This window comes from Saccoglossus kowalevskii, chromosome 3, assembly GCF_978046115.1.
Source record: "Saccoglossus kowalevskii chromosome 3, keSacKowa6.1, whole genome shotgun sequence".
Lineage (NCBI taxonomy): Eukaryota > Metazoa > Hemichordata > Enteropneusta > Harrimaniidae > Saccoglossus > Saccoglossus kowalevskii.
In genome coordinates this window covers 43098660-43114215 of record NC_140643.1, presented here as the reverse complement: position 1 = coordinate 43114215, position 15556 = coordinate 43098660, and the positions used below count along the sequence as shown (strand labels likewise).

The window sequence follows — 15556 nt, the reverse complement described above, 5'->3', positions numbered from 1 at the left end:
CTCTCTCTCGTGGGCGTATATTACCGTTATACATCACTCTCTCTCGTGGCGTATATTACCAATATGCATCACTATCTCTATTGGCGTATACTACCAGTATATATCACTCTCTCTAGTGGCATATATTACCTGTATACATCACTCTGTCTAGTGGCGTATATTTCCCATATACATCACTCCCTCTAGTGGCGTATATTACCCGTACACATCACTCTCTCTAGTGGCGTATATTACCCATATACATCACTCCCTCTAGTGGCGTATATTACCCATATACATCACTCCCTCTAGTGGCGTATATTACCCATATACATCACTCTCTCTGGTGGCGTATATTACCCATATACATCACTCTCTCTGGTGGCGTATATTACCCATATACATCACTCCCTCTAGTGGCGTATATTACCCATATACATCACTCTCTCTGGTGGCGTATATTACCCATATACATCACTCTCTCTAGTGGCGTATATTACCCATATACATCACTCTCTCTAGTGGCGTATATTACCCGTATACATCACTCTCTCTAGTGGGCATATATTACCCGTATACATCACTCTCTCTAGTGGCGTATATTATCCATATACATCACTCCCTCTAGTGGCGTATATTACCCATATACTTCACTCTCTCTAGTGGCGTATATTACCCATATACATCACTCTCTCTAGTGGCGTATATTACCAGTATACATCACTCTCTCTAGTGGCGTATATTACCCATATACATCACTCTCTTTGGTGGCGTATATTACCCATATACGTCACTTTCTCTGGTGGTGTATATTACCCATATACATCACTCTCTCTAGTGGCGTATATTACCCTTATACATCACTCTGTCTAGTGGCATATATTTCCCATATACATCACTCCCTCTAGTGGTGTATGTTACCCGTATACATCACTCTCTCTAGTGGCGTATATTACCCATATACATCACTCCCTCTAGTGGCATATATTACCCATATACATCACTCTTTCTAGTGGCGTATATTTCCCATATACATCACTCTTTCTAGTGGCGTATATTTCCCATATACATCACTCTCTCTAGTGGCATATATAACCCATATACATCACTCCCTCTAGTGGCGTATATTACCAGTATACATCACTCATTCTAGTGGCGTATATTACCCGTATACATCACTCTCTCTCGTGGCGTATATTACCAGTATACATCACTCTCTCTAGTGGGCGTATATTACCAATATACATCACTATCTCTATTGGCGTATACTACCAGTATATATCACTCTCTCTAGTGGCATATATTACCCGTATACATCACTCTGTCTAGTGGCGTATATTTCCCATATACATCACTCCCTCTAGTGGCGTATATTACCCGTACACATCACTCTCTCTAGTGGCATATATTACCCATATACATCACTCCCTCTAGTGGCGTATATTACCCATATACATCACTCCCTCTAGTGGCGTATATTACCCATATACATCACTCTCTCTGGTGGCGTATATTACCCATATACATCACTCCCTCTAGTGGCGTATATTACCCGTACACATCACTCTCTCTAGTGGCGTATATTACCCATATACGTCACTCCCTCTAGTGGCGTATATTACCCATATACATCACTCCCTCTAGTGGCGTATATTACCCATATACATCACTCTCTCTGGTGGCGTATATTATCCATATACATCACTCCCTCTAGTGGTGTATATTACCGTTATACATCACTCTCTCTCGTGGCGTATATTACCAGTATACATCACTCTCTCTAGTGGGCATATATTACCGTTATACATCACTCTCTCTTGTGGCGTATATTACCCATATACATCACTCTCTCTAGTGGCGTATATTACCCGTATACATCACTCTCTCTCGTGGGCATATATTACCGTTATACATCACTCTCTCTCATGGCGTATATTACCAGTATACATCACTCTCTCTAGTGGGCGTATATTACCATTATACATCACTCTCTCTCGTGGCGTATATTACCTGTATACATCACTCTCTCTCGTGGGCGTATATTACTGTTATACATCACTCCCTCTAGTGGCGTATATTACCAGTATACATCACTCTCTCTAGTGGGCGTATATTACCGTTATACATCACTCTCTCTCGTGGCGTATATTACCTGTATACATCACTCTCTCTAGTGGCGTATATTACCCGTATACATCACTCTCTCTCGTGGGCGTATATTACCGTTATACATCACTCTCTCTCGTGGCGTATATTACCAGTATACATCACTCTCTCTAGTGGGCGTATATTACCGTTATACATCACTCTCTCTCGTGGGCATATATTACTGTTATACATCTCTCTCTCTCATGTCGTATATTACCAGTATACATCACTCTCTCCAGTGGCGTATATTACCCGTATACATCACTCTCTCTAGTAGCGTATATTACTGTTATACATCACACCCTCTAGTGGCGTATATTACCGTTATACATCACTCTCTCTAGTGGCGTATATTACCCGTATACATCACTCTCTCTCGTGGGCGTATATTACTGTTATACATCACACCCTCTTATGGCGTATATTACCAGTATACATCACTCTTTCTAGTGGCGTATATTACCCGTATACATCACTCTCTCTCGTGGGCGTATATTACTGTTATACATCGCACCCTCTAGTGGCGTATATTACCCGTATACATCACTCTTTCTAGTGACGTATATTACCCGTATACATCACTCTCTCTCGTGGGCGTATATTACCGTTATACATCACACCCTCCAGTGGCGTATATTACCAGTATACATCACTCTCTCTAGTGGGCGTATATTACCCGTATACAGCACTCTCTCTCGTGGGCGTTTATTACCGTTATACATCACACCCTCTAGTGGCGTATATTACCCGTATACATCACTCTCTCCCGTGGGCATATATTACTGTTATACATCACTCTCTCTAGTGGTGTATATTACCCATATACATCACTCTCTCTCGTGGGCGTATATTACCATTATACATCACTCTCTCTCGTGGTGTATATTACCCATATACATCACTCTCTCTCGTGGGCGTATATTACCGTTATACATCACTCTCTCTCATGGCGTATATTACCAGTATACATCACTCTCTTTAGTGGGCGTATATTATCGTTATACATCACTCTCTCTAGTGACGTATATTACCAGTATACATCACACCCTATTTTTCGTTTTGTTCATCCATGCTTTCTGTAGAGCTACATGTATTTCTCTAATCTGCTTTGACAGATATCACATTCAAACTTAACACAAATACCATGTATAATGACTTACATATGCAAGACAATTTTCTCTACCATTTGATTTAATATGGCTAAATGGCAGCCATTTTGGTCCGCAAGTCAAGCCTTAAAAAGTGTCTTGAACCATTTCTCAGAATTATATAACTTTCTATCAGGATCATTCCTATTTAGTTATAGGTACGCAAAAAAATGACCAACTTGTGGGTGTTTTGTTTTTATTCATGTTTATGCCATATCCTCACTGATAGTTACCTGAAAAAAATACATATGTATGCTCACTCATTTCATGGTCTAATTCAAGATGGTTAAAATCAAGGCAATATTTCTGCTATTCTGAAACCAGATCTCAGTTGTGTGTGGACAGATTTGCTTAAATTTGGTGCATACATTTACACAATAGGACTATCAAGCCACACATATGCACATAGATTTGTATGATCAGATGCAAAATAGCATGACTGGTATTTTATTTTATTTTTCCTACATGTAGCTTGGTGAATTAGTATTCATTGATTTGATACTACAGCGTGATGTAGCTGGCACTAGCGTAGAAGAAACCATCAAATCTCTGGAACTTGCTCAAAATGACCAATGTTCTTCTTCATATCTATTGGTAAGTTGATTCTCTAATTTTCATCTCTCGGAAATGTTTTTCAGAATTGTAAATGGTACTGGAGTATACTGATAGAATATAGCTACTCTCTCAAATACACAGAATTGTAAATGGTACTGCAGTATACTGATAGAATATAGCTACACTCTCAAATACACAGAATTGTAAATGGTACTGGAGTATACTGATAGAATATAGCTACACTCTCAAATACACAGAATTGTAAATGGTACTGCAGTATACTGATAGAATATAGCTACACTCTCAAATACACAGAATTGTAAATGGTACTGGAGTATACTGATAGAATATAGCTACTCTCTCAAATACACAGAATTGTAAATGGTACTGCAGTATACTGATAGAATATAGCTACTCTCTCAAATACACAGAATTGTAAATTGTTGCTTATCTAATGTATTTAAAGCAAGTGTATATTTGTCATTCAATGTTGGCTTATCTTGTTTGTTTAAAAGAATGTATATTTGTCATTCAATGATGGCTTATCCAGTTTGTTTACAAGAGAATGTATATTCATCATTCAATTATGGCTTATCCAGTTTGTTTAAAAGAGAGTGTATATTCGTCATTCAATGATGGCTTATCTAGTGTATTTAAAAGAGAGTGTATATTCGTCATTCAATGATGGCTTATCTAGTGTATTTAAAAGAGAGTGTATATTCGTCATTCAATGATGGCTTATCTAGTGTATTTAAAAGAGAGTGTATATTCGTCATTCAATGATGGCTTATCTAGTGTATTTAAAAGAGAGTGTATATTCGTCATTCAATGATGGCTTATCTAGTGTATTTAAAAGAGAGTGTATATTCGTCATTCAATGATGGCTTATCTAGTGTATTTAAAAGAGAGTGTATATTCGTCATTCAATGGTGCTTATTTAGTGTATTTAAAAGAGTGTATATTCTTCATTCAATGATGGCTTATCTAGTGTGTTTAAAAGAGTGTATATTGGTCATTCAATGATGGCTTATTTAGTGTATTTAAAAGAGAGTGTATATTGGTCATTCAATGATGGCTTATTTAGTGTATATAAAAGAGAGTGTATATTCGTCATTCAATGATGGCTTATCTAGTTTGTTTACAAGAGAGTGTATATTTGTCATTCAATGATGGTTTATTTAGTGCGTTTAAAAGTGAGTGTATATTTGTCATGCAATGATGGTTTATGGCCTGTGATAACAATATACATTTCCCTTGTCGCTAGACTGTGCAATTTTGTTTTAACCAGAACATAGATCGTTGCCATGCTCGGTCATCAAATCATTGCATTCCATAAAGAGTCTATCCCAAATTCTATATTATGTTACTGTTCATATGAAATCTACATTGTATATTTACACAGAATGTGCAGGGATCGCAAGTTTTGTGCGATTGATCACAGGTTATAATGAACCAAAATTTTCAACTCCTAAATGAACATATTCTGCACATGAATAAATGTATATTCTTCAAAACAAAATCTCAAAGAAAGTGAATTCAATTAAAGAAATCAACAAATTGACTTGTGCATGTGATACTAATTTAATAATAATAATATAATTTTTGACTGTTAAGTTATTTCTATTTTTCACACCTGAACAAAAACAAATATTAGGGAATATTATATAATTGTTGTCTGTTTACATGTAGGTTCATACTACATCAGGAAAAAAGTGGAGTCTGCTGCTTGAATTACGACAAAGCATGTTTTTTGCAGACACTGACCTATCTCAGAGTTTTGAGCTACTGGCAGGAACTACTGTGCCATTAGAAAGTTTTCTTCAATCTGGTAAGTCTTTCCTCCAATGCATTTCTTTTACCTACTGTGTTTTGTGTCTTTCATTGCAACCAACAAAATCATCCTCTATCAATCCAGAATCCAAACATTCATTTTTTTGCATGCTGTGCATCTTTCAGTATGTATTGGGTCAACATTTGTACTTTGTATCTAACATCACTAATGAATGAAGTCAACAAATCCATGTTTATACTTGTAAATATATACTTGTTTGTCAACATTTTTACATATTTGACTATTAATTACCAATAAGTATATACATGTATTGTCTGTTTTTCCACAGATGAGGTCAGAACTGATTTCACTCCTGCTGCATTCAAGCAGTTCTCCAACTTTGTCATGTTGTCTGTGCAGCGTGCTAAGGGTAAAAGTTTTGTTGCAGCTCATGATGCAGAAAATAACATATACAAGGTAAGCAGTGATATTTAATTTATATCTATTTAATGTTTGTTAAAATTGTATCATTTGTACAATTGCTATTAATAGAGCCAAATCACAATGATAATCTGTGTAGATGTTAACATGACATTAATAAATCCAGTAATGCATTCGAAGTCCAAAAACGAGAACTTATAATTCGGTCTCCGTCCGTGCGTCTGTGCGTCCGTCCAGAGTCATATCTCAAAATCCCTTGGACCGATTCGGTTCATTCTTTGCATGTGCCTAGTACTTTATGTTGGACATATGCACATGCAGTGGTTTAGCGATTCGATTCAAAATGGCCGACTGGCAGCCATCTTGTTTTTTTGAAAATGTTGTATTTTGGACATGCTTTGTCAGTTTTCATTCAAACTTGGTACATGGATTAGACATGTTAGAATACATGTCCATGACGATTTATTTCACAATTGGATCAAAGATGGCCGACTGGCAGTCATCTTGTTTTTTGAAAATGTCGTATTTTGGACATGCTTTGTCAGTTTTCATTCAAATTTAGTACATAGATTATACATGTTAGGATACATGTCCCCGACCATCTGTGAGTTCCTGAGTCTGTCCGTCCATCCGTGTGTGCGTCAGTCTGTCCAGAGTTATATTTCAGCATCCTGTGGACCGATTCCGTTCATTCTTTGCATGTGCCTAGTACTTTATATGGGACATATGCACATGCAGTGGTTTAGCGATTCGAATCAAAATGGCCGACTGGCAGCCAGCTTGTTTTTTTGAAAATGTTGTATTTTGGACATGATTTGTCAGTTTTCATTCAAACTTGGTACATAGATTAGACATGTTAGGATACATGTTCGTGACGATTTATTTTACAATTGGATCAAAGACGGCAGACTGGCAGCCATCTTGTTTTTGAAAATGTCGTATTTTGGACATGCTTTGTCAGTTTTCATTCAAATTTAGTACATAGATTATACATGTTAGGATACATGTCCCCCACCATCTGTGAGTTCCTGAGTCTGTCCGTCCGTCCGTGTGTGCGTCAGTCTGTCCAGAGTCATATTTCAGAATCCTGTGGACCGATTCCGTTCATTCTTTGCATGTGCCTAGTACCTTATGTGGGACATATGCACATGCAGTGGTTTAGCGATTCAATTCAAAATGGCCGACTGGCAGCCATCTTGTTTTTTGAAAATGTTGTATTTTGGACATGCTTTGTCAGTTGTCATTCAAACTTGGTACATGGATTATACATGTTAGGATACATGTCCGTGACGATTTATTTCACAATTGGACCAAAGACGGCCGACTGGCAGCCATCTTGTTTTTGAAAATGTCGTATTTTGGACATGCTTTGTCAATTTATATTCAAATTTAGTACATAGATTATACATGTTAGGATACATGTCCCCGACCATCTGTGAGTTCCTGAGTCTGTCCGTCCGTCCGTGTGTGCGTCAGTCTGTCCAGAGTCATATTTCAGAATCCTGTGGACCGATTCCGTTCATTCTTTGCATGTGCCTAGTACCTTATGTGGGACATATGCACATGCAGTGGTTTAGCGATTCGATTCAAAATGGCCGACTGGCAGCCATCTTGTTTTTTGAAAATGTTGTATTTTGGACATGCTTTGTCAGTTGTCATTCAAACTTGGTACATGGATTATACATGTTAGGATACATTTATTTCGCAATTGGATCAAAGATGGTCGACTGGCAGGCATCTTGTTTTTGTTTTTTTATGCCGTATCTTGGACGTGCTCTGTCAGTTTTCATTCAAATTTGGCACATACATGTACTTTATACATGTTAGGATGCATGTCCATAACAATTTGTTTCAAAATCTGGTCAAGAATGGCCGATTGACAGCCATCTGACTTTTTGGCCTTACTACTATATTTCCACAATTTAGGTACCATTTTCATTCATATTTGACACATACATCATACATATCAGTGTGTTTCATAATCAGATCAAAGATGGCCGAATAACGACTGTTTTTATTTTTGGCCATATTACTACTACACGGAATACGTGTTTTTATGTAATTAAACAATCTGTTGTATACGCCACTTGGAACTCAAGTTTCAAGGACACGCTTGCGACAACCCCTCCGCTTTAATATGATGAGCACAAAGAGAACTTTCAAAAATTTCAATTTTCAATGACTTGTTGATTAATTGTAGACAACACAAACATCTTTAAATTTCTCAAAACTAATATTATTAACCTCAGTGGTACACTGCCAACAAACTGACTATCAAAACTAAATAAATGATCAAGAAAACTTCCTCAAAACAGATTATAGTGCATGGCCATCTTAGCATGCTTAATATCTCGATAGAGGGCATTTTGTTACTTAAAGTGTCAGTATTGACCCTGGAAACTTCTCTAATTACCCACAATTAACTTAATACTGTACTTTTTTGTATCAATACTTAGGGAAATAGCCAATCCTATTATATTTTTCAACTACAAAAAAATTATTTTTCAACCTGCAGCTTTATGCACACTTCCGCCACCTTAACATTCTCAATATTCACAAACTACATACTTCTTTACTTAAATGTCGTTAACCTTGAACATGACAGTTTCACCCACACTCTGGGCCATTACTTTAACCTTGAACCTGACAGTTTCACCCACACTCTGGGCCATTACTTTAACCTTGAACATGACAGTTTCACCCAAACTCTGGGCCATTACTTTAACCTTGAACATGACAGTTTCACCCACACTCTGGGCCATTACTTTAACCTTGAACATGACAGTTTCACCCACACTCTGGGCCATTACTTTAACCTTGAACATGACAGTTTCACCCAGAAACGGCCAATAGAGTAGCCAAGGTGTTAGAAATGGATTAAGTACTGGCAAATCAAATTCTGCATGGATTTGTTTTTTGGTTCATTTAGTGTACTTTTTTAGCTTCGCTGTTGACTTTGTCGAGCGGAGCTTATCATATGAGTGATTGTCCGTCATCCGTCGTCGTACGTGTCAATGTTTTACTATTTCGACTTCTTCTTAAAAACTACAAGCCTGAATGCTTTGATATTTGGTGAATATATACCTTGGGTAGACCTCTCTTAGATTTGTTCATTTCGTGATGATATCTTCAATTCTCTAATTTTGGTGAATATTTTTGTCATTTTTTGTAAAAAGTGATATTTTTGACTTCTTGTTGAAAACTGTAAGTCTGACTGCTTTAATATTACATAAATAGGTACTACATGTGGACCTCTCTCAGATTTGTTCATTTTGTGATGATATCTTCAATTCAATTTTAATAATAATTTTTCTCTTTTTTGGTAAAAAGTAATATTTTTGCCTCACAAGTCTGATTGCTTTGATACTATACATATAGGTACATGTACCTCAGGTAGACCTCTCTCAGATTTGTTCATTTCTTGATGATATCTTCAATTATCTAACTTTAATGAATATTTTCAGTTCTTTAATTGAAATGTGCATTGCTAACAGCGGAGCTATCTCAGTCGACAGGCTGCTTATTTAATAATACATGTAATAACGTAAATAATCCATCAAGTTTTATTAGCTCCGCTGTCGACTTTGTCGAGCGGAGCTTATCATATGAGTGATTGTCCGTCGTCGTCCGTCGTCGTCCGTGTCAATGTTTTACTTTTTCGACTTCTTCTTGAAAACTACAAGGCCTGAATGCTTTGATACTTGGTGTATATGTACCTTGGGTAGACCTCTCTCAGATTTGTTCATTTCATGATGATATCTTCAATTCTCTAATTTTGGTGAATATTTTTGTCATTTTTGGTAAAAAGTGATATTTTCGACTTCTTGTTGAAAACCACAACTCCAATTGCTTTGATATTACATATATAGGTACTACATGTGGACCTCTCTCAGATTTGTTCATTTTGTAATGATATCTTTAATTTTCTAATTTTGGTGAATATTTTTGTCATTTTTGGTAAAAAGTGATATTTTTGACTTCTTGTTAAAAACCTCAAGTCCAATTGCTTTGATATAATATACATATAGGTACTACATGTGGACCTCTCTCAGATTTGTTCATTTTCTAATGATATCTTCTGTTCTTTAATTGCCATGTGCATTGCTAACAGCGGAGCTATCTCAGCCGACAGGCTGCTTGTTTAAAAAATGCAACATATCCTGTATTCAAACCAACAATTTTCAGATTGACAATCTGTGTATATGTATGGTCACTTTACTGAACAAATTAAGCAGGTAGTATGAGTGGTTGAAAGCAACATTATTATATGTACATATTCAGGTTTTACATTGGCTCATTGTATCATTTTTTGCCCGAATTGATGTTTCATATTGTAGGTATTTGATGGCAGTATTGACAACTGGTTACCTTTATATGTATATCAAGTACTACCAAACAGCAAACATATACTATTGACTGATAGACTGATGTTTTCCATCATTAGGCGTGAGCCTGAGGGACAGGTGAGTTTACAACTCTGGTTATCATGTCAGTGGGAATTAAGTGTGACTCTGATAGACAGGTAAGTTTATAACTCTGGTTATCATGTCAGTGGGAATTAAGTGTGACTCTGATAGACAGGTAAGTTTATAACTCTGGTTATCATGTCAGTGGGAGTTAAGTGTGACTCTGATAGACAGGTGAGTTCACAACTCTGGTTATCATGTCAGTGGGAGTTAAGTGTGACTCTGATAGACAGGTGAGTTTACAACTCTGGTTATCATGTCAGTGGGAATTAAGTGTGACTCTGATAGACAGGTAAGCTTATAACTGGTTATCATGTCAGTGGGAATTAAGTGTGACTCTGATAGACAGGTAAGTTTATAACTCTGGTTATCATGTGAGTGGGAATTAAGTGTGACTCTGATAGGTAAGTTTATTACTCTGGTTATCATGTCAGTGGGAGTTAAGTGTGACTCTGATAGACAGGTGAGTTTACAACTCTGGTTATCATGTCAGTGGGAGTTAAGTGTGACTCTGATAGACAGGTGAGTTTACAACTCTGGTTATCATGTCAGTGGGAATTAAGTGTGACTCTGATAGACAGGTAAGTTTATAACTCTGGTTATCATGTCAGTGGGAGTTAAGTGTGACTCTGATAGACAGGTGAGTTCACAACTCTGGTTATCATGTCAGTGGGAATTAAGTGTGACTCTGATAGACAGGTGAGTTCACAACTCTGGTTATCATGTCAGTGGGAATTAAGTGTGACTCTGATAGACAGGTGAGTTTACAACTCTGGTTATCATGTCAGTGGGAATTAAGTGTGACTCTGATAGACAGGTGAGTTTACAACTCTAGTTATCATGTCAGTGGGAATTAAGTGTGACTCTGATAGACAGGTGAGTTCACAATTCTGGTTGTCACGAATAAGATTACTACCAATACAAGTCAGCATATTACAGTGTCAAAAATGAAATCTCCTATCAAATCTTATATTGTGTATGAATATCAATACTGAATATAGAGTATACTTTTATATGACATGGGTGAAACTAGGCGAGAAACGAAGAAGTACATGATTGTATGTTTGTTGCTTTAATACCAAGTACAGTTCACAATTCATTAATAAATCATGTATAGTTTGATCATCCTATGACTTATGAAATCTTTCCAAATAAAATACTACTTCAAACGATAAGTGTCCAAAGATTACCATGTGGTTGTCCTCATTGGTATTTACTTACACCCTTGTTAATCTGAATATTTTTACTTTCAAATAATAATTGTGACTGCAGTTTGATCACTCGCTGGTGGTAATGTACAAACAACCACATATTACATTTCATATTTAATCTTTTTCTCAACTCATTGAGTTATACTTTGCATTTGTACTGTACCTTTTATGGACATAACCGCTTTCTCCAAATTTCATTTTTTTATTTACTGAACAGTTGTTACTTTTTACAAAAAAAATCAGATGTACCGGTAACATTTTTAATAGTCCCCGTTCAGACGAAGTCATATCTCCGAATCCCTTGAACCGATTCTGTTCATTCTTTGTATGTGCCTAGTACTTTATGTGGGACATATGCACATGCAGTGGTTTAGCGATTCGAGTCAAAATGGCTGACTGGCAGCCATCTTATTTATCAGTTTTCATTCAAACTTGGTACTTAGATTGAACATGTTAAGATACATGTTCATGACGATTTATTTCACAATTGGATCAAAGATGGCCGACTGGCAGCCATCTTGTTTTTTTGAAAATGTCGTATTTTGAACATGCTTTGTCAGTTTTCATTCAAATTTAGTACATAGATCATACATGTTCGGATACATGTCCCCGACCGTCCGCGAGTCTGTCCATCCGTCCATGTGTCCGTCCGTCCCTCAGTCTGTCCAGAGTCATATTTCAGAATCCTGTAGACCGATTTCGTTCATTCTTTGCATGTGCCTAGTACCTTATGTGGGACATATGCACATGCAGTGGTTTAGCAATTCGATTAAAAATGGCCGACTGGCAGCCATCTTGTTTTTTGAAAATGTTGTATTTTGGACATGCTTTGTCAGTTGTCATTCAAACTTGGTATATGGATTATACATGTTAGGATACATGATGTCCATGACGATTTATTTCGCAATTGGATCAAAGATGGTTGACTGGCAGGCATTTTGTTTTTGTTTTTTTATGCAGTATCTTGGACGTGCTCTGTCAGTTTTCATTCAAATTTGGCACATACATGTACTTCATACATGTTAGGATGCATGTCCATGACAATTTGTTTCAAAATCTGGTCATGGATGGCCGATTGACAGCCATCTGACTTTTTGGTCTTACTACTATATTTCCACAATTTATGTACCATTTTCATTCGTATTTGGCACATACATCATACATATCAGTGTGTTTCATAATCAAAAAATCAAAAAAGGCCGAATAACGGCTGTTTTTATTTTTGGCTATATTACTACTACACGGAACATGTGTTTTGATGTAAATAAACAATCTGTTGTATACGTCACATGGAACTCAAGTTTCAAGGACACACTCGCGACAACCCCTCCGCTTTAATATGACGAGAGAACTTAATTTAACGGGGACTGTGTCATTTTGAATGACTTGTTCTATATTTTTCAACATTATTTTTCTAGAGCTTTTAAAATATGTTCATTATAGTTAAAAATTCCCATTATGATCAGTCCAATAAATTATGACCTTTGATGAGATATAGAAAATAAATTTTTTACAACAAAGAATCGTTTTTTACTCACATATGAATCTTTACTCTTTTATTCAAACCAGATAAAATACTTTTCAAACACAAAGTTGTGTAATTTATAAAATGTTTTTTTTTTTTTTTTGCTACCCCAGGTGCACTTAAGTGTTATATCCAACCAAATGTCAGAAACTTCTTCCCCAACAACTGAAGGAGACACTGATGCTATTGTACAGATGTTCTCACTTCCCGCCAATGAAGTAATTCTGGAAGTGTACAAGGAAAGCTTTCCTCCACAGTACTTGATTAACCTGGAAAGAAGACATCGGGAAGAACAGATGGACAGCATGGGGGAGGTGAAACGTACCACGGCAGCTAATCAGGTCTCTGAAACAGAATGTCATACTGTTTTAGATGGCTGTCTAGTCATAACCAATGCTGCTATTTACCAATGTAGACCAAGGTAAGACATCCTAATTGAGTGTCAGAGATGATATTAGCAAACTAATGATATGACACATATTAAATGTATCACATTATAAAACAGATTGTTTAGCAAACTACCGGTAAGTTATCAAGTCTTGTATTGGTGGTTGGGATCAATCTGAATAAATCATGTGGGTTTACAGTAAGTACAGGGGTTTCTAGTGCTATGTTCAGTTGATGCTGTGGTCTGTAGGCAACAAAAGAGATGACACGGGCAGAGTTGAATGAATGATTTCACTTCATCTAAAATTCCAATCCTCAATACCTTAAACATCATCTAGAGTTAATTTGCATTTTTTTAGTAAAACCTCACAATCAATACACAAATATGGCATGTACATATCAGTTCTGGAATGCTTCACTTTGCAAGTTTAAGAAATCAGTATAGCATGTACATACATGTATAAGTCTCCCACACATAATGTTTCACATTCACAGTCTTCCTTCCTCTTACATTCACAAATATCTTTCCTCTTACATTCACAGTCTTCCTTCCTCTTACATTCACAATCTTCCTTCCTCTTACATTCACAGTCTTCCTTCCTCTTACATTCACAGTCTTCCTTCCTCTTACATTCAAATTCTTCCTTCCTCTTACATTCACAGTCTTCCTTCCTCTTACATTCACAGTCTTCCTTCCTCTTACATTCACAGTCTTCCTTCCTTTTACATTCACAGTCTTCCTTCCTCTTTCATTCACAGTCTTCCTTCCTCTTACATTCACAAAGTCTTCCTTCCTCTTACATTTACAATCTTCCTTCCTCTTACATTCACATTCTTCCTTCCTCTTACTTCACAGTCTCCCTTCCTCTTACATTCACAAAGTCTTCCTTCCTCTTACATTCACAGTCTTCCTTCTTCCTTCCTCCTACATTCACAGTCTTCCTTCCTCATACATTCACAGTCTTCTTTCCTCTCAGTCTTCCTTCTTCTTACATTCAGTCTTCCTTCCTCTTACATTCACAGAGTCTTCCTTTCTCCTACATTTACACTCTTTCTTCCTCCTACATTCACAGTCTTCCTCCCTCTTACATTCACAGTCTTCCTTCCTCTTACATTCACAGTCTTCCTTCCTCTTGCATTCACAGTCTTTCTTCCTCTTACATTCACAGTCTTCCTTCCTCTTACATTCACAGTCTTCCTCCCTCTTACATTCACAGTCTTCCTTCCTCTTACATTCACAGTCTTCCTTCCTCTTGCATTCACAGTCTTCCTTCCTCTTACATTCACAGTCTTCCTTCTTCTTACATTCACATTCTTCCTTCCTCTTACATTCACAGTCTTCCTTCCTCTTACATTCACATTCTTCTTTCCTCTTACATTCACATTCTTCTTTCCTCTTACATTCACAGTCTTCCTTCCTCTTACATTCACACTTTTCTTTCCTCGTACATTCACACTCTTCTTTCCTCTCAGTCTTCCTTCTTACATTCAGTTTTCCTTTCTCTTACATTCACAGAGTCTTCCTTTCTCCTACATTCACACTCTTCCTTCCTCCTACATTCACAGTCTTTCTTCTTCTTACATTCACAGTCTTCCTTCCTCTTACATTCACAGTCTTCCTCCCTCTTACATTCACAGTCTTCCTTCCTCTTGCATTCACAGTCTTCCTTCCTCTTACATTCACAGTCTTCCTCCCTCTTACATTCACAATCTTCCTTCCTCTTACATTCAGTCTTCCTTCCTCTTACATTCACAGTTTTCCTTCCTCTTACATTCACATTCTTCCTTCCTCTTACATTCACAGTCTTCCTTCCTCTTACATTCACATTCTTCTTTCCTCTTACATTCACAGTCTTCCTTCCTCTTACATTCACACTCTTCTTTCCTCTTACATTCACAGTCTTCCTTCCTCTTACATTCACACT

At 36.9% G+C, this 15556-nt stretch overlaps 1 protein-coding gene across 1 annotated transcript in view; it reads left to right on the top strand.

Moving 5' to 3' along the window:
• The window catches only part of LOC102801279 (uncharacterized), a 56411-nt gene that overhangs the window by 13392 nt on the left and 27463 nt on the right, over nucleotides 1–15556 (top strand). Inside the window, exons 3-7 of the mRNA XM_085497520.1 lie at nucleotides 3747–3869; nucleotides 5520–5658; nucleotides 5951–6078; nucleotides 10380–10505; nucleotides 13358–13665. Coding sequence (XP_085353646.1) covers nucleotides 3747–3869; nucleotides 5520–5658; nucleotides 5951–6078; nucleotides 10380–10505; nucleotides 13358–13665 — 824 coding nt within the window. The remainder of the gene's footprint in view (nucleotides 1–3746; nucleotides 3870–5519; nucleotides 5659–5950; nucleotides 6079–10379; nucleotides 10506–13357; nucleotides 13666–15556) is intronic.